This window comes from Panthera uncia, chromosome D4 (genome assembly GCF_023721935.1).
Source record: "Panthera uncia isolate 11264 chromosome D4, Puncia_PCG_1.0, whole genome shotgun sequence".
In the NCBI taxonomy this organism is placed as follows: domain Eukaryota; kingdom Metazoa; phylum Chordata; class Mammalia; order Carnivora; family Felidae; genus Panthera; species Panthera uncia.
Genome location: NC_064807.1, coordinates 55,512,502 through 55,530,501, shown reverse-complemented (window position 1 = coordinate 55,530,501; position 18,000 = coordinate 55,512,502). Strand labels below are relative to the sequence as shown.

At 52.2% G+C, this 18,000-nt stretch overlaps 2 protein-coding genes across 5 annotated transcripts; both read left to right on the top strand.

The window, feature by feature from the left end:
* Positions 1-11,763, top strand: ATOSB (atos homolog B). 4 transcript variants are annotated; one of them, XM_049625759.1, is made up of 9 exons: positions 1-145; positions 7,576-7,719; positions 7,964-8,933; positions 9,116-9,174; positions 9,364-9,469; positions 9,595-9,753; positions 9,977-10,045; positions 10,150-10,304; positions 10,422-11,763. In XM_049625759.1, exons 3-9 carry the CDS (start codon positions 8,040-8,042, stop codon positions 10,573-10,575), a joined length of 1,596 nt encoding a protein of 531 aa, XP_049481716.1. In that variant the 5' UTR covers positions 1-145; positions 7,576-7,719; positions 7,964-8,039; the 3' UTR covers positions 10,576-11,763. The 4 variants fall into 4 exon arrangements, with proteins under 4 accessions (XP_049481716.1, XP_049481695.1, XP_049481702.1 ...); XM_049625738.1 differs by having other exon boundaries at positions 3-145; positions 10,129-10,304; XM_049625745.1 differs by lacking the exon at positions 1-145 and adding an exon at positions 498-605 and having other exon boundaries at positions 10,129-10,304.
* A 987-nt stretch (positions 11,764-12,750) lies between these two features.
* Positions 12,751-16,236, top strand: STOML2 (stomatin like 2). The gene is made up of 10 exons (XM_049625773.1): positions 12,751-12,851; positions 13,092-13,229; positions 13,925-14,024; positions 14,163-14,221; positions 14,313-14,414; positions 14,565-14,699; positions 14,853-14,997; positions 15,116-15,195; positions 15,444-15,572; positions 15,994-16,236. The coding sequence occupies exons 1-10, from the start codon at positions 12,807-12,809 to the stop codon at positions 16,129-16,131; spliced, it is 1,071 nt and encodes a 356-aa protein (XP_049481730.1). The 5' UTR covers positions 12,751-12,806; the 3' UTR covers positions 16,132-16,236.
* The last annotated feature ends 1,764 nt before the right edge of the window (positions 16,237-18,000 follow it).

Below are 18,000 nucleotides of genomic sequence, written 5' to 3'. Positions count from 1 at the left end.
CTCTAGACCTGTCATCACAGAAGCCGCACGTGGCCGGGGTGGGACCTCAGGCGACCTGCAGCCATCACTTTGTCTCCTCCGCCATCCATTGGGGCCGTCGCCGCCAATCAGAGCCAGCGGATCCGGCAGGAGCGCCGGCGCCCGGGTGAGGCGAGAGGGAGAAGGGGTGGGGGTAGGAGAGTCCCTGAGACCGACTGGGGCTCGCGGTGGAAAAGGGCCTGGCCTGGGTTCTGCCAGGCTGGAATCCGAGAGAGGGCGGATCCTAGCGAAAGGCGGAGAGACCACAAGGGGGTGGGGACCAAGGAAGGGGCTAGGGATAGGCGGATGTTCTGGGGAGACGCAGAAAAGGCTAGAAGGGGCGGGGCTAGAGAGGGGCGGGGCCTGTGTTACAGGGGAGGAGCCAGAGGAATTAAAGAAACTAGGAAAGGGGCTGGGCCCCGAGAAGGTGGGAGGTGGGACAAGGGAGGGGGTGGGCCTGGGCGTTGCGGGGGCGGGGCTCCGGCAGAAGGGGTGAGGTTTGTAGGCCGAGGCTGCAGCTAGGGCCTCTCTCTAACTGCCTCAACCCCACTACCTCCTCAGGTGCAACGGGACTCACGGAACTACAGGTGTGGGGTGGGGTGCGCGTGGAAGAAGGGACAAGAATGGGGGTGCGCTTGGGCAAACATGAGGAGGTGGGGGCCACGTTAAGGAAGGAGAGAATCTGAGGACTGCTGCGGGGGAGGAAGACAGAGTTGGGGGAGGACTTGGGGGCTCACCGTGTGGGTAGGCAGGTGCATTCTCCAGGGTCCCTTGTAAGGGAGTGCTTTGTGGAGGTTGGAGGTACAGTGTGAGAGGGCAAGTCTGTCTGATGTGGAGGGTTGGAGCCTGGCTATGGTTGAGGGGGAGGGGATGTGAAGTGCTTTGGGGAAAGCAGGTGCTGTATGATGAAGAGCTGGTGGTCCAGAGTGTGGGAGAGACAGAGGGACTGTGCAGAGAATGGGCACTATGTGAGGGAAAGAGGCTGTAGGCCCCAAATGAGGGGGGAAGAACCCCTAGTGCTTTGAGAAAGTCTCCTGGCTTTGTAGAGACTCCAGGAAGAGGTTTGTGTACTGTGTTCTAGGAATGGCATGATGGGATTAGTGGGGTGAAGAAACCAGTCCATAGTGCTCCTGGCTCCTTGGCTCCTAATTACACCTTCAGGCCTGAGCACTCTTAGGGAGGATCCAGGCCCCACTTGCTGCTAGGTCTTCTGTGACTGTCTCCTCAGTCTGCTTTGGATCTGGCTGGCTGAGACTGGAGTTTCTTCCCCTAGCTGGTGTTCCTGTTAACCCCCACTCTAGTTCCTGTTCCTCCCAGAAGGCTGCCTTCGTCCCTGTCTTCCCCCTCCCCCACTTTGCCCTGCCCTCTGCTCTGGGTGTGCTCATTTCCCACTTCCTTCCTCGCCCTGGGGCCTGGCCTGGGACTTGCCCGTCTAGGAGCTTTGTGTTCAATGGCCACAGGACCTAGTAACCAGCTGCAAGGCCCAGACCTCATCCCACTACTGCCAAGATCTCTCCCAACAGCCCCCACAAGTGACTGGCAGCTACATTTTTACCACTGGCCACAAAGTTATTTTCCCCACCCTTTTCCTTCTCCTGGGTGGGGAACCCTAGAACCCTCAAAAATCGGCTTCTGTGGGAAAGGTGGAAATTATTGAGTCTTTGATGTTTGTTTTGAGAGGTGAACTACTATTGCAGGCTGAACTCCAGAAGGGATATGAGGTTCCAGCCTCAGCTGGAAGAGGAAGAGAGAATAGCTCCCCACACTCCTGGCCGGGACGCTGATGGTCAGAACTGATACTAGGGGCCTAATCCTCTTGGGAGTTCCTCAGGTTCCCTGAGGGGACTTGATATAGTGCCAAAGTTCTATTTGTCCCTGGGCTAGTTGAGAGACTGAAAAAAGGCTTGCCTTCCACACAGTGGCTGGATGAGTATGACAGTGTTACTGAAAGGGGCCCCAAGCCAACTCTCCTCCTAGCTGAGAGACTGGCTGGGGAGGGAGGGGGTGCTGAGGCCAGACAAAGCCGTAGGGTAGGGTGGGTAAGGGAGGGCAGGCTGAAGCCTTTTGAGGAGGAGCTGATTGCTATGGCAACACAGCTTCCCAGACTGTCTCTCAGAGAGGCGGGCCTAGGGCAAACACTCCAGCTTCCTAAGGACTGAGGCATTTGTATGAGTGGGTGGGGCGTAAAGAGAAAGGGCATCAGTTTGCTGTGCTGAGGCTGGAGTATATAGCTTCTCTGCTTCAATACAAGCAGGAGGGCATTCAGAAACTTGTGTCCATCCTCTGAAAATGGATTTGAGTGAACAATAGCCATTAGAATCATAGCAGTATAAGGCCAGAGTTGTAGAAGCCCTCAACTATAGTTTATACAAACCTCTAATCTTACAGGGTTGAAAATTTACAGCCAAAGACACTGTGACTTTCTCTGGTCTCAGAGTGAAAGAGCAGGTATTAGGACCTATGTCTTCTGTTTGCTGTTCCCTCAGCCCAGGGCTCATCATTTCTTTCAGCCAACGTTTATTGAGCAGCTATTATGTGCCAGGCACTGAGGTTGATTCTGGGAATACCAGCATGAACAAAACAACATTGCTTCTCTCCTATAGCTTCCATTCTAACGAGGAGAAAGAAATGCGTGGGGGGGGGGGGGCACCTGGTGATAACTGCTATGAAAAAAATAAAGGACAGCAGCTAGATAAGGCCTCTTGATTGTACCATGCTGCTTTCCTAGGGCACACGGAGGCCTAGAACACCTTTGATCCTTCCCACTGAGCTACTGCCCCCCCCCCCCCGCCCTTTGCAGGTAACTGAGGCCTGGATCTATGTTAGTGGCAGTAAGACAGAACTTACTGCCTGTTCTCTGGGGTCATCAAGGGACTATCACTTTCCTGTAGTGTTCTGTGTCTATTTCTCTTCCTAGTAAGTTTTTACTAAAGGAAGTAAGCTCTTGCTTTTTGCAATTTTGTTCAGAATTTTGAGAATTTCCTGAATCCTATTCCTTAGCATTAGGGAACCAACAAATAAATCAGTCCACGGCAAATGGAAATGGATTCTTTTTCAGGGTTTTTCTCCCTGGTCTGAGGTGAGAAGAAGGGAGCCTAGAGGAAGGGTTACTTACTTGTCCTTCCTTTTTTTTTTTTTTTTTTAAATTTTTCTTTATGTTTATTTATTTTTGAGAGAGAGAGAGAGCATGAATGGCAGAAGGGCAGAGAAAGAGGGAGACACAGAATCCAAAGCAGGTTCCAGGCTCTGAGCTGTTAGCACAGAGCCCACTCAACAGATTGAGCCACCCAAGCGCCCCTCTTACTTGTCCTTCCTGAACCTAGTGCACAAGGAGGAAGTAGGGAAAAGGGAGCCTTTTTTTTTTTTTTTTTTTTTTTTTTACTATCCAGTGACAACCTCAGGGCCCTTGGGGCCTACAGCACAGGCAAGGTAGAAACAAGGACCTTAGGCCTTCTGTAGCCTCTGAACTATGGAAGAATGGACTCCCCTTCTAGAGGCATAATTGGCAACCTGCCCTGGCCTACGCCAATACTCCAGGCTTTGGTTTGAGTCGTCCCTCTTTTAACTCTGGTATTTCCTTGCTTCTGTGGAAGACTGACAGAAAAAGCTTCCTAAGTATGGAAACTAACTTGTCAACAAGTTCAGAGGAAAAGGTACCTATTTTCTTAGCTTACCCCTAAAGCAGCCCCTGTAAAGAGCATCTTTTAATGCTTACTCCTTATAGAGGTTTCCATCCTTGTCATTTAAAGAATAGGTCATTTAAAGAATTAGGAATGCTGGTTCTGCTGCCACTTAGTTTGGCTGTTTCTGGGCCCAGCCTAGAGCCCAGTGACTCAGGGGGAGGGTGGGGAGTTTCGAGGGAGCTGTGAGTCATGGGAGGGAGCTCCATCACAAGAGTTGGGCACATCCCCCCCACTCATGGCAGAAGCCTTTCTATCCCACTTCCCCTGGGTGCTCGTCTCCTATGAATAGAAAGAATACTGTAGAAAGAATGAAGCAGCCTGATCTCAGAATGGTCGTTCAGAGACACAAAAAAGGATGTTTAGGTCCCTGAATTAAAATGTATCCCTATCTCTGGAATTCTTGAGGTCCCTCTAAAGAAGGCAAAAGAAAATTAATAAAAAGTAAGAGAAGGAAGAATACCATTTCTCAATGGAAGGAGATAAGATCCCACTTCAGAACTTTTTCATCTGCTCTGGCATGAAGGAAGCTTTCTAGACTTAAGCAGTACTCTGGTGTTTGAAGCTCAGGTTTGCAAGAAAGGGAGAGATGAATGAGAGTGGGGATATTTGGGGTCTGGTGAGGGAAGAGCAGGCTGATTTTGGAGATTGTGGAACTTTGTCTTTGAAAGCCCCAGGGCGTCCTATTAAACACCTTCGGAAGAGGAAGGGCGGAGGTGAGCAGTGGGAGGCCACACCTTTGAAAGGGTTAAATTGGCAGGGCAGGGAGATCCTTTGGATTCCTGCAATTGAGGGGTTAAGGAGATGGGCGGGGCGACACGGGTAGGCCTGCCCCCTTGTGGGCCAATGGGCGTGTGTCTCTTGGAGGGGGCGTGCCTCACACTTGAGGTCGTGGAGAGGCTGGACTCCTATGGGCCAATGAATATGGTCGCTGCCCGCGGAGGGCGTGGTCTTAGGGGGGCGTGGCGGCCACGGCCGCCGCGGCGGGGGTGTTGGGGCGCTGGGCGGGGCGGGCGGCCCCATCAGCTGGTAGGAAATGGCCTGTGAGTCAGAGGGGCAGCGGAGTCGACAGCACTGAGCCGGGGCGGCCACGGGGAGGGACAGTCGCGGGGAGGGGTGCGGCAGCGGCTGGGGGGCTGCGGGCGCCAGGTCCCGCTAGTGTTGCACACGAAGCTGAACAGAGAACAGCCTAGCAAAGCAGGGCTCTGCGTGAGCCACCCTTTGTCTGGGTTGGGGGCCCGTGGCGGGGAGGACCCGGGATTCGAGGGGAGGGACCGGGACGGGACGGAAGGGCCCGGAGCAGCGGCCGCCGCGGCGGAGCCAATTTAAGAGCGGGGTGAGTGTGTGCTAGGGGGAAAGAGCAAATCTCCGAAGCTCCAGTATGGAATGGGGCCTGCCCCAGGCTCTGGGGAGGAGAGGGGTGAGAATGGACCTGGGAGACTAAGTAGGGGTTGGGGGCATCATCCAGAACAAGGAGTCCAGCGGAAGGGGTGAGTCTGCTGGACTCAGTTTGGAGGAGGTGCTGACATCTGGTCTCTCCATTAAGGGTAGAGGGCTTTAGGTCAGCAGTCAAGGGGTGGGTTAGAGACCAGAGGTTGACCTTCCTACCCATAGTGGTGGTCCATGGGAGTAGCTCCGCTAGTTTGTGTGGACATGTATAGGAACAAAATGTGGAGTAGCTGGCAGTTCTCTCTGAACAGGATGAGGGTAGAAAGCACATGGAGAGGAATTCTCCTTCCTGCCACCCTCCTAGATCAGTGTAGAAATAGATACCTTTAATACTGAAGGAAAGGGGAGAGTGAGTCTGGGAGTTGTACCTGTACCAATACCCACCTGCCCCACCTCCCAGGCCTAGCAGGTGTCTGAGGTACAGAACCCATGGTATTCTGGGATTTGGTGTTTTTGCTGGCCTTGCTCCTTGGGAATGTTGGGAACTGTAGTCCTTGCCAGCCATAGCCTGGCACAGCTGTTTGATGCCAGCTGCTGCCCACCCCCTGCACAGAGAGTGAGGTTTGGCCTACCCTGCCCCCCTCTTCCACAGTCCTGCCCCATGAGTCAGCTCGAAGCCATGGTCTAGAGCCAGACAGGCTGGGTGGCAGGGAAGTGCGTCTTAGAGCTTCTCATTGACAAGTCAGGAACTGAGAGGGCTCTGGGGTAATGAGCAGATGCCAGGCATTCTGGGGTCAAGTAGGGCATCATGTCATCACCTGCCTTCCCCAGGGCAATGGCTCCAGAGGCCAACTTGGATGACCAGGGGTGGGGTGCTAAGAAAAAGGACCTTCCTCAACTTGTATGGCTTGAGTAGAGGAAAGGAAGGTAGAGATGAATACAGGTTGTACCTACCCTCTGACAGTGCTGTCATTGGAGTTCTGCCCTTTCCCAGACACCCCACCCACCACAGGGAACCAGAATTTTCTAGCAATCCCTTTTCTCACGAGAACGTGGTGAAATAAGGTAATGTGGGGTGCAATGATAAGAACTTGGTGTAGGAGAGCTTTTCAGTCCCCAGTGTGTAAATCTCTCCCTTTCTCCCTGTCCCCCATTTCCACCTCTGTTATTGCTGATTCTCCCTATACAAGTAATCTCTCTACTTCTCTAATTCTGGGAGTTTTTCTCTTCACTGCTAGGACTGATGCCAAAGTCTCTGGGGCTTGCATTCTACTTTTTTGAGTCCTGCCATGTGCTTACTCCCTGTACTTAGAGTTTGGCAGAGGAGCGAACAGAACTATCCTTAAGAACCCCCTGGTCTGTCTAGGAGATTTCTTACCTATAAGAACAAGCAAAATTGTCACTGGGTTGTAGTAGATAGTGACACTGCCTTAGGTGAAGTCTCAGGAGAGAGATGTGGTCTAGGGTGGACAGAGTAGGCTTTCTGGAGGGAATGGCATTTGGCCTAGCCAAGGAGGAAGGATAGGGCTTAGGTAGGTATACAGGGGACATTCTTTGAAGGGGAAAAGATACGGTGGATGGCAGGCAGCATAGGCTACTGCCCAAAGGAGAAGCTTGATCCTGGGACAGTATTTCCTCCCATAAAGGAAAATGGCCTTCAATTTGGCATTCCCCTCACCTAGTATGGGCTCCTGAGGGTGGACTAGTCAATAAAGAAAGTCTTTAGTCCTGGCAGAAAAACAATGGTTTGGGTTTTTGGGTGCTGAACATGTGGCTAAGTGGAGAGGTAGTCCTACTTGCTTCCAGCTATCTGACTGCCACTGCCTTATCTCTAGCTTGCAGGGCCTAGGGGGAGGGGAGGTCCTGGAAAGTGCCTTCTGGCATTGCCTTCTACACTCCCCCTCCACTTGATTAGATTTGTTGCCTCCTGTTAAAGGGACAGACTGCCGGGGGTAATGTGTTTAAGGCCAAAGGGCTGCCTTTGAGCTGACCTGAGGTTTGTATCTGTGAGGAGTGCTCCTGGGGTAGGACTTTCTGCAAGACCTCTCCCCTTAGGGCTCCGGAGTAGCATTTGTCTTTTGGAGAGAGACTTTAAGGAAGGAGTTATACAACCTTGTCTAGGAGGGCTGAATTCATACTCTGACCATCTCTCAGTTGGCATTGGAGTTCTCTTGGATCTTGGGGTATTGCATTCCCCCTCACACTCAGGGCAGAAGCCCCTTAGCTGGTGGCCCTGATAAATGGTGATCCTGCCACAACTTCTCACCTCCTATTATGCTGAACCTAGATCTGCCTCTCTCCGACTCCGTAGGTAACCTAGCTCTGCCCTCTGGGCTCTGGATCCCAAGACTACACCTTCTGTTTCTGAAGAGCTTTTCATATGGGAGAAGGATATCCTGGAGGGTACTCTGATAGCCCACAACTGGACAGGAGTCTTGCCACTGGCACCAGGGATCCTGGCTTTTAATGTCTGTTCTCCTTTCCTTAGGGTCCAGCTGAGCCCAAGAGCTGCACGGAATGGTGGCAGTCACCTTGCCAGTGCAGCGGGAATGGACCAGACTGCAAGCTAGGAGAGCAAGGCATCAGTCAGGAAGAGGGAACACACGGCTAGGCTTAAGGCCTCTTCATCGGGGTGAGTGCTGGGGAAAGGGAGGGGAAGCAGGTCCAGTGAGAACCCTGAGCTAAACATGCCATCCTCTCAGAAATTCTGGGATTGTCCTCTATACTCCATTAATCCATCTGGGGATTTGGACAGCTTCACCCCAAGGAAACCCACAAGGTCACCTCTTCAGGCCAGAGGAGGATCTGCAACTCAGGTGGAAGAGAGAAGACCCAATGATTCTTCTGATCACCTTTTCTTCTCTTCTCTTGTACAGATGTCCCCAGGCCCCCCAGCCCAGGCCCAGCATAAAGGCTGTGTGGGGGGGCCCCCCTGACCCAAGGGGGGGCTTCATGCGCCACGTGCAGGCGGAGCCGTCTTCATCCTCAGAACCAGAGGCTGGCCCTTCGCAGCCTGCAGTCAGGCAGGGGGCCCTCCAGGGTGGCCTGCTCATGGGCTACAGCCCAGCAGGGGGGGCGACATCCCCCGGGGTCTACCAGGTATCCATCTTTTCCCCTCCAGCTGGTGCCTCTGAGCCTCACAGGGCCCTGAAACGGCCGGCCCCACCCACTGAGGTTACCAGGGAGCTGAAGAGAGGCCCTGGGCTGGGGGCCAGAGAGGGACTACCCCCTGAAGAACCATCTACTGTGGGGCTACTAGGCCCAGAGGGACTGGGGCTGGGACTGGGTCTGGCCAGCCAGCATTTCTGTCACCATGGCCTCTGTGTTGTGGAACAGGGAGGTAGCTCCACCTCACCTTGGACTTCAGGGGCCCAGAGTCCCCCTTGTCCCCCATCAAATGCTTCCTGCAATAGTTTGCACACCAGAGACTGGGCTTCCCCAGATCCAGGGGCACAGGGGTCCCTGGGGGAGTCCCCAGGGCCAGCCCCTCTGGGCCAGCTGCACACATTTGACACTGATTTGCACAGTCTTGCACAAATAGGGGGTAAGAGCCCAGTGGCTGGGGTGGGCAACGGGGGTAGCCCTTGGCCTAGGGAGTCCCCTAGCACTGCCAATGGGCACAGTCCCGAGCACACACCCCCTGGCCCTGGACCTCCAGGCCCCTGCCCCACCAAGCGAAGGTTGCTTCCTGCTGGAGAAGCCCTGGATGTCAGCTCTGAGGATGAGGGGCCAGCCCCTCGGAGGCGCCGGGGAACCCTGGGCCACCCTCCTGCTGCCAACAGTTCTGATGCCAAAGCCACACCCTTCTGGAGCCATCTGCTGCCTGGGCCCAAGGAGCCTGTGCTGGTAATCCAGGAGAAGGGGATGGTCTATTCTTAAGTAGATATGTGTGTGGGAAAAGGTGAAGGCCTGAGGAGTGGGGGGGGGAGGGGGGTCCAGATGTTCCTTTGAGAGCTTGTAATGAGGTCCTGCTTCCAAACATGCCTGACCTCCACCCAATCTTTTTCTGTAATCTTTCCTCTCCATAGGACCCAACAGACTGCAGTCCCATGGGGCGGAGGCTGAAAGGTGCCCGTCGCCTGAAGCTGTAAGTGATCAGCTTCTCCCTCTGCTCTATCCCTGCAAGTGGGGCAAAAGTCTATAATCCTTTTTCTGACTGCAGGGTAGGGGAACCCAGGGCAGGAGCCCTAGATGGTGGCAAAGGGTGAGCCCAAGGACATGAGTAAGCATACCAGAATACTTCAAGCCAATGTACTGTGTGTCCCTCCCCTACCAGGAGCTCCCTTCGAAGCCTCCGGAAGGGGCCAGGCCTGCTGAGCCCCCCCAGTGCCTCCCCTGTTCCTACCCCTGCTGTCAGCCGTACCCTGCTTGGCAACTTTGAGGTAGTTCCCCTTGGATTCTGTGATTGGGGGCCTTGGGGAAAGTGAGATGGTAGAGTGTGGCCTGGATGGGTAAGGAAAATAGCTGATATCTGTCTCATAATATGCTTTCCCCATCTCAACCCCAGGAATCATTGCTGCGAGGACGCTTTGCACCATCTGGCCACATTGAGGGCTTTACGGCAGAGATTGGAGCTAGTGGGTCCTACTGCCCCCAGCATGTCACCCTGCCTGTCACTGTCACCTTCTTTGATGTTTCTGAGCAAAATGCCCCGGCTCCCTTCCTGGTATGACCTGACCTCAACCCAAAGTTAGCTTGTGAGGAGGGTGAGGGATGGATAGCAGGAAGGATTCTTTAGGTGTTCTCACCTAGGAGAGAGTTCAGAGCCTGGTGGGGAGAACTCTAGTGTGGGGCAAGGGCTAGGCCCAGAGTGAGAGATTATGGAGATGGATGAGTATTCAAAGCTCTCCTAGACCCCATCTTAGCTGATGGCTCCATGACCTTCCTAGGGTGTCGTGGACCTGAATCCCCTGGGGAGGAAGGGTTACAGCGTGCCCAAGATGGGCACCATCCAAGTGGTAAGTTTCCCCTGAGGGGCAGTGGGAGTGGGGAGAGGAGAACAGCCCCTAGGCCCTACCAACTTTGCCTGTCCTGCCCCCAGACCTTATTTAACCCCAACCAGACTGTGGTGAAGATGTTCCTTGTGACCTTTGACTTCTCGGACATGCCTGCTGCCCACATGACCTTCCTGCGCCATCGCCTCTTTTTGGTGCCTGTGGGTGAGGAGGGAAATGCTAGCCCCACCTGCCGCCTCCTCTGCTACTTGCTGCACCTCAGGTGAGGACAGGGCCCGGGGGCAGCTGGGGAGGCCCAGGGAAAGGATTTTCCCCACCCCAGGTTATCTGGCTTATCTACTATCTGGATTCTTTCTTTGATCACCCTGTTGTCCCCCAGGTTCCGGAGCTCCCGCTCAGGCCGCTTAAGCCTGCATGGAGACATCCGCCTGCTTTTTTCCCGCCGGAGCCTGGAACTGGACACAGGGCTCCCCTACGAACTGCAGGCAGTGACTGAGTCCCCTCACAATCCACGTTATTCACCTTTGCCCTGATTGCCAGTGCCCTGAACCCATGTGGGCCAAGTACCTACCCATCCTGCTCCATCCTGGACAGAGCAAATACGTGGAAAGGTGGCAAAAGACCCTTTAGGCTTGAATTAAAGCCCTCACCATGCTCATGCCCAAATCGATTATTTGGGTGTTTAAAGCCTCTGATCCTTACCACACTCTGCTCTACTCTGGGTACTCCATGTGCCTCCCACTCCCTTGGATTTCCCAGGCCAACTTAGGTAGTGGGGAGACAAGGAGTTACCCTGAGGTTGTCTAAAGTTCCCAGGCAAGTCATGCCAGCGTTGCCTCCCTGTCCTGGGCAGGGGCCACTTATTATTTTATTTATTTTTAATTTATAATTTATTCAAATTGGATTGCCTTGGTAACCTCCCAAACCTGATAATTGGCATTGCCCCTCATCCTTTCCCACTCTCAGATATTGCTCCAAGCTCAGGAGTTGAAGAAGCTGATGTGGGGGTTGGGGGAGAACTGTTCTTTCTCAGCTGAGGGCAGAGAGATTATCCCAGAAGGACTGAGTCCCTAGCCAAAGACTCAGCTTCTCCTGTCCTTCCCTATACCTTCCCTATACCTTTCACTTCCCCTACCCTCTGACCCCTCTCTGAAAGCCAACTTGTGTGTGTGTGTGTGTGTGTGTCCACGTGTCCGCGCACACACGCACACACATACAAGCTTTTATTTATGTGGTGTGTGTGAGAAAGAGAGCTTGCATGCATGCACACACACAGAGGTTAACCATGCCTGATCTAAGACTCCAGACTCCAGTTGTCTCTCTCCTCCTGCCTGTGTCTCCTTGCTTTGGGGTCCTGACTGAGGAAGGTGTTCTGGGGGCAGAGTCAGGGCCAAGGACTGGGGTGCCTCCTCTCACCTGACCAGACTCTGACCCACCTACCTCAGCTGGGATGAGGGGCACCCCTCAAACTCAGTCATGTGATTTCCCAACTACCCCATTCCCCACACCAGACTCTGACCCAGCCTTAGTCCTGACTCCTGGGGCTGGCTGAGGGGAACAAGCAATTGCTTGAAACTTGAACAAAAAAAAAAAAAAAAGAAAAGAAAAGAAAAAGAAAGAAAAAAAGAAAGAAGAAAGAAAAAAGAAATGAAAAAATTGTACCTGGTACTTTTTTTCAGGAAACAACAACAATAAAGAAAGAATAAATTCTTGTTTGGAAACTTGAGCTAAACCCTACTTTTTCTGTTGGGGAGAATATGGGAATGGGGATGGAGGGTCTAACTGGAGCTCAGACTCTGCCCTTTCTCCCAGACGGGCCTGAGGTCTGAGGCCATGAGGTCTTAGGCAAGGCCCTAATGATTCTTAGGATCTGGTCTTGCTCTTTTCAGATAATGGGGTGGGGTGGGGTGGTGAGAAAGGTTCAGCCATAAAAGCTGAGCTCTCTGAATGTGGATCTACATACCCAAACTAGTTCTATTGTTACCGATTTTAGCACCTCTGAACTTAAGTGCCCTGAAATGTAAAATGGGGGTGATTCTGCAAGTCTCTTAAAAGATGTGCCAGACATCAGGGATGTGTGCAGAGTGACATGATCCAGAGAAGCCTGAATGTAGGGGCTATGTGCTGGACTCTGTAAGTGGACCAGGCCTGATAGACTGACTAGGAAGAGGTAGAAAAAGCTACGGTGCCTGGGGAGAAGAGGGGAGGGGGAAATCTCAATCCAATCACCAGGCAATGTTAGGCCCAATCACCATGGCAACGGGAATGGGGTCAGTCCCCAGTGGGAGGGCTGGGTACAACACAGCAGGACTACCTGACAATGTCACTATGGCAACCATGGCATAGAGCGCCAATCCCTTGGTCGCTATGGTGACGAAGCCGTTTATACGCTCAGAAGGGTAAACTGAGTCTCGGGTGGAGGTAAAGAACTTGGTGGGAGGTGTTTCTGGGACACTTGCACGCGGAAAATAGACTCCATGGTCACCATGTCCAGGATCTTGAGCTTGATCAAAGAGAACCAGAACATGTTTCAGCCTTGTGCCTTCTCTAGCTGGTCTACAAATCCCAGGGAACAACTTGATACACGCTTCTGTTCAAGTAAAGCTGATTGGCTGACGTTGGGGTGGGGGGGCGGGAGAACGGAGACGGCCGGAAGTACGTCTGGGGGAGTGGAAATACAGGAGGAAAGGCTCAGGTCCGGTTTTCTAGAGTGACCTCTCTGCTCACCGTCTCGTTGGTTCCGGAGGTCCTGTGTTCGTGGGAAATGCTGGCGCGCGCTGCGCGGGGCACTGGGGCCCTTTTGCTGAGGGTGAGTGCGAGGGAACGTTCTCCAAGGGTCCTGCCAGAGATCACCTGGATCCTTACCTGGGAAGGAGCAGAATTCTAAGTTTGGGGAGAGAACTAGGGTCAGAGGTCACAGTACCCACGTGAGTTCCTCTCCGAGGACCCTTTAGGGTCGCGGTTTAAGGAGATGCTCTCTGGACAGGCGCCGAGAAGGGCGATGTGGCCCGCCGGCTGGGGTCTCTGCTAATCCTCGTCTTCTCGATAGGGCTCCGTGCAGGCTTCTGGCCGTGCTCCGCGTCGCGCCTCCTCTGGATTGCCCCGAAACACCGTGGTACTGTTTGTGCCGCAGCAAGAGGCCTGGGTGGTAGAGCGAATGGGCCGATTCCACCGGATCCTGGAGCCTGTGAGAACCTCTTCTGCCCACTCAGGGCCACCCTGATGCCGAATTCCCTCACGATATGGGCGGATGGGGTGGGATCTCATTGGAGCCTGCGCCCACTTTTGGCTTTCAGCTCCCCTGGCCAGACCTGGCAGGGCCCAGGCTGCTGAACCCATGTTACCACCTTTGGGTGTTGCTCTAGCATTACACAAGCCCCATTCTTTTAAAATTTTTTTTTTTTCAACGTTTTTTATTTATTTTTGGGACAGAGAGAGACAGAACATGAACGGGGGAGGGGCAGAGAGAGAGGGAGACACAGAATCGGAAACAGGCTCCAGGCTCCGAGCCATCAGCCCAGAGCCTGACGCAGGGCTCGAACTCACAGACCGTGAGATCGTGACCTGGCTGAAGTCGGACGCCCAACCGACTGCGCCACCCAGGCGCCCCTACACAAGCCCCATTCTTGGGTATCTCCCCTATCTACCCCCTCAGCTCTTGTTGTCTGCTACTCTGCTGGCTCCCATTCTCTTGATTGTCCCCTTTGTTCAGATGTCCCGCCTTGTATTCCCATCTTTTTGGACTTCCCTACTATTGACACGCCCAGCTTTCTGCTTTACTTGGAATGTTCCATATGTTCATTCCATACCCACTCCAGGCCTAGCTTGGATCTCAACCCTACAACCCCCATCCTTCTGAGGACCCATGACTCCTCTTCCCAGGGCTTGAACATCCTCATCCCTGTGTTAGACCGGATCCGATACGTGCAGAGTCTCAAGGAAATTGTCATCAACGTGCCTGAGCAGTCGGCTGTGACTCTCGGTGAGGGGTGCAGGGTGACACGGGTGCCCTGAGACCGTTAGGATGTAGTTGCAGGAGATGCAGAGCTCATGAGAAAGAGCTGAGTGGAAATTGGAGGCCTGATTTTCCTCCTTTTCTCTCCTGCTCCTGTACCTGTAGACAATGTAACTCTGCAAATCGATGGAGTCCTTTATCTACGTATCATGGACCCATACAAGGTATCTTCTCCTTGGTTTATTCAGCTCCTAAGTTGCTTTTCCCACTAAAATCCTGCATTCGAGCTTCTTACACTTTCCATGCCCTTTTCAGGCAAGCTATGGTGTGGAGGACCCTGAGTATGCTGTCACACAGCTAGCTCAGACGACCATGAGATCAGAGCTTGGCAAACTCTCTCTGGACAAAGTCTTCCGGGTAAGGGGTCTGAGCCAGAGTTACTGTTTGAAGATGCTTCCCTCACACTCTCCGTCCTTTGTGGGAGTCAAGATCAGTCAGTGGCACTTCTCAGCTTAGATCCCTGATGAGTGTGTTGAAGCCATGGAATTTGTACCTCTCTTTCTCCAGGAGCGGGAGTCCCTGAATGCTAGCATTGTGGATGCCATCAATCAGGCTGCTGATTGCTGGGGCATTCGCTGCCTCCGTTATGAGATCAAGGATATCCACGTGCCACCCCGGGTGAAAGAGTCCATGCAGATGCAGGTGGGGGCCAGGGAGGGGCGGGGAAGAGGACTTCAGGATGCTCCAGTCTCATGGGGACTTGGACTCCCTTCCCTATCATGATGGGTACAATTGCAGGTCTGTGTAAGAATTTACTCTGGGTTTTTGTTGATGGGGGTCATTGGGGGTTTCTAGGTGGAGGCAGAGAGGCGGAAACGGGCCACAGTTCTAGAGTCTGAGGGGACCCGAGAGTCAGCCATCAACGTGGCAGAGGGGAAGAAGCAGGCACAGATCCTGGCCTCCGAGGCAGAAAAGGCTGAACAAATAAATCAGGCAGCAGGTCTGCAGAGGGTAGAGGCTGAGGGAGGAGAGGGCTTGGGTTTTTGAGGGTTGGTACTGGGACAGGAGCTTTGAGGTACCCTGACTTCATGAGTAAAGCTCTATCTCTTTTCTTCCAGGAGAGGCCAGTGCAGTTCTGGCCAAGGCCAAGGCTAAGGCTGAAGCTATTCGGATCCTGGCTGCAGCTCTGACACAACATGTGAGAGGCCCTGGGTGGGGTGGGAGACAAGAATTGACACTGGAAGAGGTTTTCTCATCTACTCTTGGGAGAAGTTCCTGCCTTTGTGGGTTCCGCTGAGCCAGATTACATGATCTCTTGTATTGTGATCTGTATTGTGATCTGATTCTCTTTCCAGGAACCTGACTACTCTTTACTCCCCTCCCCTCCACCTACCCACCCACCTCCTTCTCCAAGACTGTGATCTTTGATTTTTTCTGTGGCCACAGAATGGAGATGCAGCAGCCTCGCTGACTGTGGCTGAGCAGTATGTCAGTGCGTTCTCCAAACTGGCCAAGGACTCCAACACTATCCTGCTGCCCTCCAACCCTGGCGATGTCACCAGTATGGTGGCTCAGGTTAGAGTACCCTGAGGACCTAGCACAGGACACCAATGCCAGAAACTGAGACCCCTGTCACCACCATCACAACTTAGACACCATAGAGGCCTTCAGAGTAGCCTGAGCCCTAGACCTTCTGTTAGTCTCTGTAGAGAATAAGTTTCTAAGAATGAGACACCTCCCTCACCCCTGGAGATAGGGGAGCTCTTGAGACATCTTTTTTTGGGGGCAGATATATCTGTACCAATATTCTGAGGGTAACCCTGCTCTGATAGTTTTTACGATTCCTAGAATCGACTCTACAGCTTGAGTCTTGCAAGAGAGATAGAAAGGAAAAATAAGTTTATTGGCCCCAGCCCCACTTTCTTTTTAGCTATTGGTGGGTTGGGCTATGCCTTCTGCCATGTGTCCTCATGGTTCTCTCTGTCCCTTTTTTTAGGCCATGGGTGTGTATGGGGCCCTCACCAAAGCCCCAGTGCCCGGGGCCCAAGATTCAGTCTCCAGTGGGAGCAGCAGAGATGTCCAGGGCACAGATGCAAGTCTTGATGAGGAATTTGATCGAGTCAAGCTGAGTTAATGGAGCTGGGCTTGGCCAGGGAGGCTGGGGACAGGGAAACAGCATTCCCATACTCTGGCTCTAGCTTCCCTGCCAAGATTTTGTTATTATTTTTTTATTTGAACTTTAATCATGTAATAAACTTGCCACTGGCAAACCAGAAACTGTCCTCTTTGATTGGGGAATGAAGTTGGGAAAGTCACCAGTGTTTTCCTTGGATGTCCACTTCCATCCTCCAGTTCTCTCAGGTCTGGGGAGCTGATTCCTCCATGACTAAGAGTAAACTTCATGTAAGTCATCCTTTCTGTCTTCAGGAGAAGCTTTGGGATAGGGTGGAGGATTAAGCCATGTGTCTATTGAACTATCAGGGAGTGTAGTCCCCCTTCTTGCTAACTATGGGGATATAAATTTGAGCGGGTATTTGTGGGGATTATTTATTTATTTATTTATTTAAATTTATTATTATTATTATTATTATTTAATGTTTTATTTATTTTTGAGAGAAATACACACCAAGTGTGAGCGGAGGAGAGGCAGAGAGAGACGGAGACACAGAATCTGAAGCAGGTTCCAGGCTCTTAGCTGTCAGCATAGAGCCTGCCATGGGGCTCAAACTCATGAACCATGAGATTATGACCTGAGCTGAAGTTGGACTCTTAACCGACTGAGCCACCTGGGTGCCCCTGTGGGGATTTTTTTTTTTTTTTTAAAGTAAGCTCTACACCTAATGTGGGACTTGAACTCAGGACTGCGAGATCAAAAGTAGCCTGCTTTACCGACTGACCCAGTTGGGCACCCCTGGGGGGATTTTTTATGGGAAAGAAAGCTATTCTGGCGGATAGTACTGCTCAGTGTTTAAAGGTTTCCCAGGGACTGTGAACACTCATTCATTCAAAAACATGATGTCTACCGTGTGTCAAGCTCAGTGCTAGACAAGCAGTTTAGACCTAGTGGTTCCTGCTTTCACAGAATATCAGGTTGGCAGGGAAGACACAGAGATACAAAGTGCTGAGTGCTAAGATGGAAGAAAATTCTGGTTGAGGGATCCTGCAGGGAGGAGCATGCCAGCTTGTGGGCAGCAAGGTTGCCAACCCTGCCACTGAGCTCAGGCTAGAAAAATTAACACATTCACCAGGCTAGGGTTTGGTACTAGAATCTGCAAAGGCCCATGATTCCAGAGAAGTTGGAACATTCAGAGATGTTTGCTGAGACTGAAGGGTGGGTGGGATGTTAGGGGTGTGACTGTATGGCAAGAGCCAGTCATAGGGAGATAGAGTACTGAAGAGTTTGGACTTTAGCTTTAGGATAGGGAGGGGTCCATGAAGGGTTTTTTCTGCCCTCCCATGAAGACTTAGGAAGATTTAGGTAGTCATATTAGTGTTTTAGATACAGCTGTCCTGTTGCAATGTGGACAGGGTATTTGAAGGAGAGGTGAGAGGCTGAAGGGCAGTAAGAAGGCGACCTCCATCCTGGAGGGTGATGAGGCCTGAACTGAAGTAAGGAGCCATTGGGATGGAGGTGGAGCGATGACATTTTTCAACATATGTCTGAATTAGAATTTGTGTATCATTTGATGGCTGTTGAACCTCAAATACATGCCAGGCACTAAGGATATAGTAATGAATTTGTGTATCATTTGATGACTGTTGAACCTCAAATACATGCCAGGCACTAAGGATATAGTAATGAGAAACAATTCCCTGTTCTCAATGAGCTTAAATTTTTTCCTTTAAGATTTTAAAATTTATTTTTAAAGATTTCATTTTTAAGTAATTTCTACACCTAACATGGGGCTTGAACTTGCAATTGTGAGATCAAGAATCACATGCTGTACCGACTGAGCCAGCCAGGTGCCCCTCAATGAGTTTAAGTCCTATTTGGAAGAGACAA

Bases quoted from the DNA above. Each gene is read 5' to 3' on its own strand.
- ATOSB (XM_049625738.1), top strand. From the start codon at position 8,040: ATGCGCCACGTGCAGGCGGAGCCGTCTTCATCCTCAGAACCAGAGGCT. The intron at 9,470-9,594 runs GTAGTTCCCCTT...TCTCAACCCCAG, and splicing joins CCCTGCTTGGCAACTTTGAG to GAATCATTGCTGCGAGGACG. The intron at 9,754-9,976 runs GTATGACCTGAC...TGACCTTCCTAG, and splicing joins ATGCCCCGGCTCCCTTCCTG to GGTGTCGTGGACCTGAATCC.
- STOML2 (XM_049625773.1), top strand. From the start codon at position 12,807: ATGCTGGCGCGCGCTGCGCGGGGCACTGGGGCCCTTTTGCTGAGG. The intron at 12,852-13,091 runs GTGAGTGCGAGG...TCTTCTCGATAG, and splicing joins CTGGGGCCCTTTTGCTGAGG to GGCTCCGTGCAGGCTTCTGG. The intron at 14,700-14,852 runs GTGGGGGCCAGG...GGGGGTTTCTAG, and splicing joins AAGAGTCCATGCAGATGCAG to GTGGAGGCAGAGAGGCGGAA.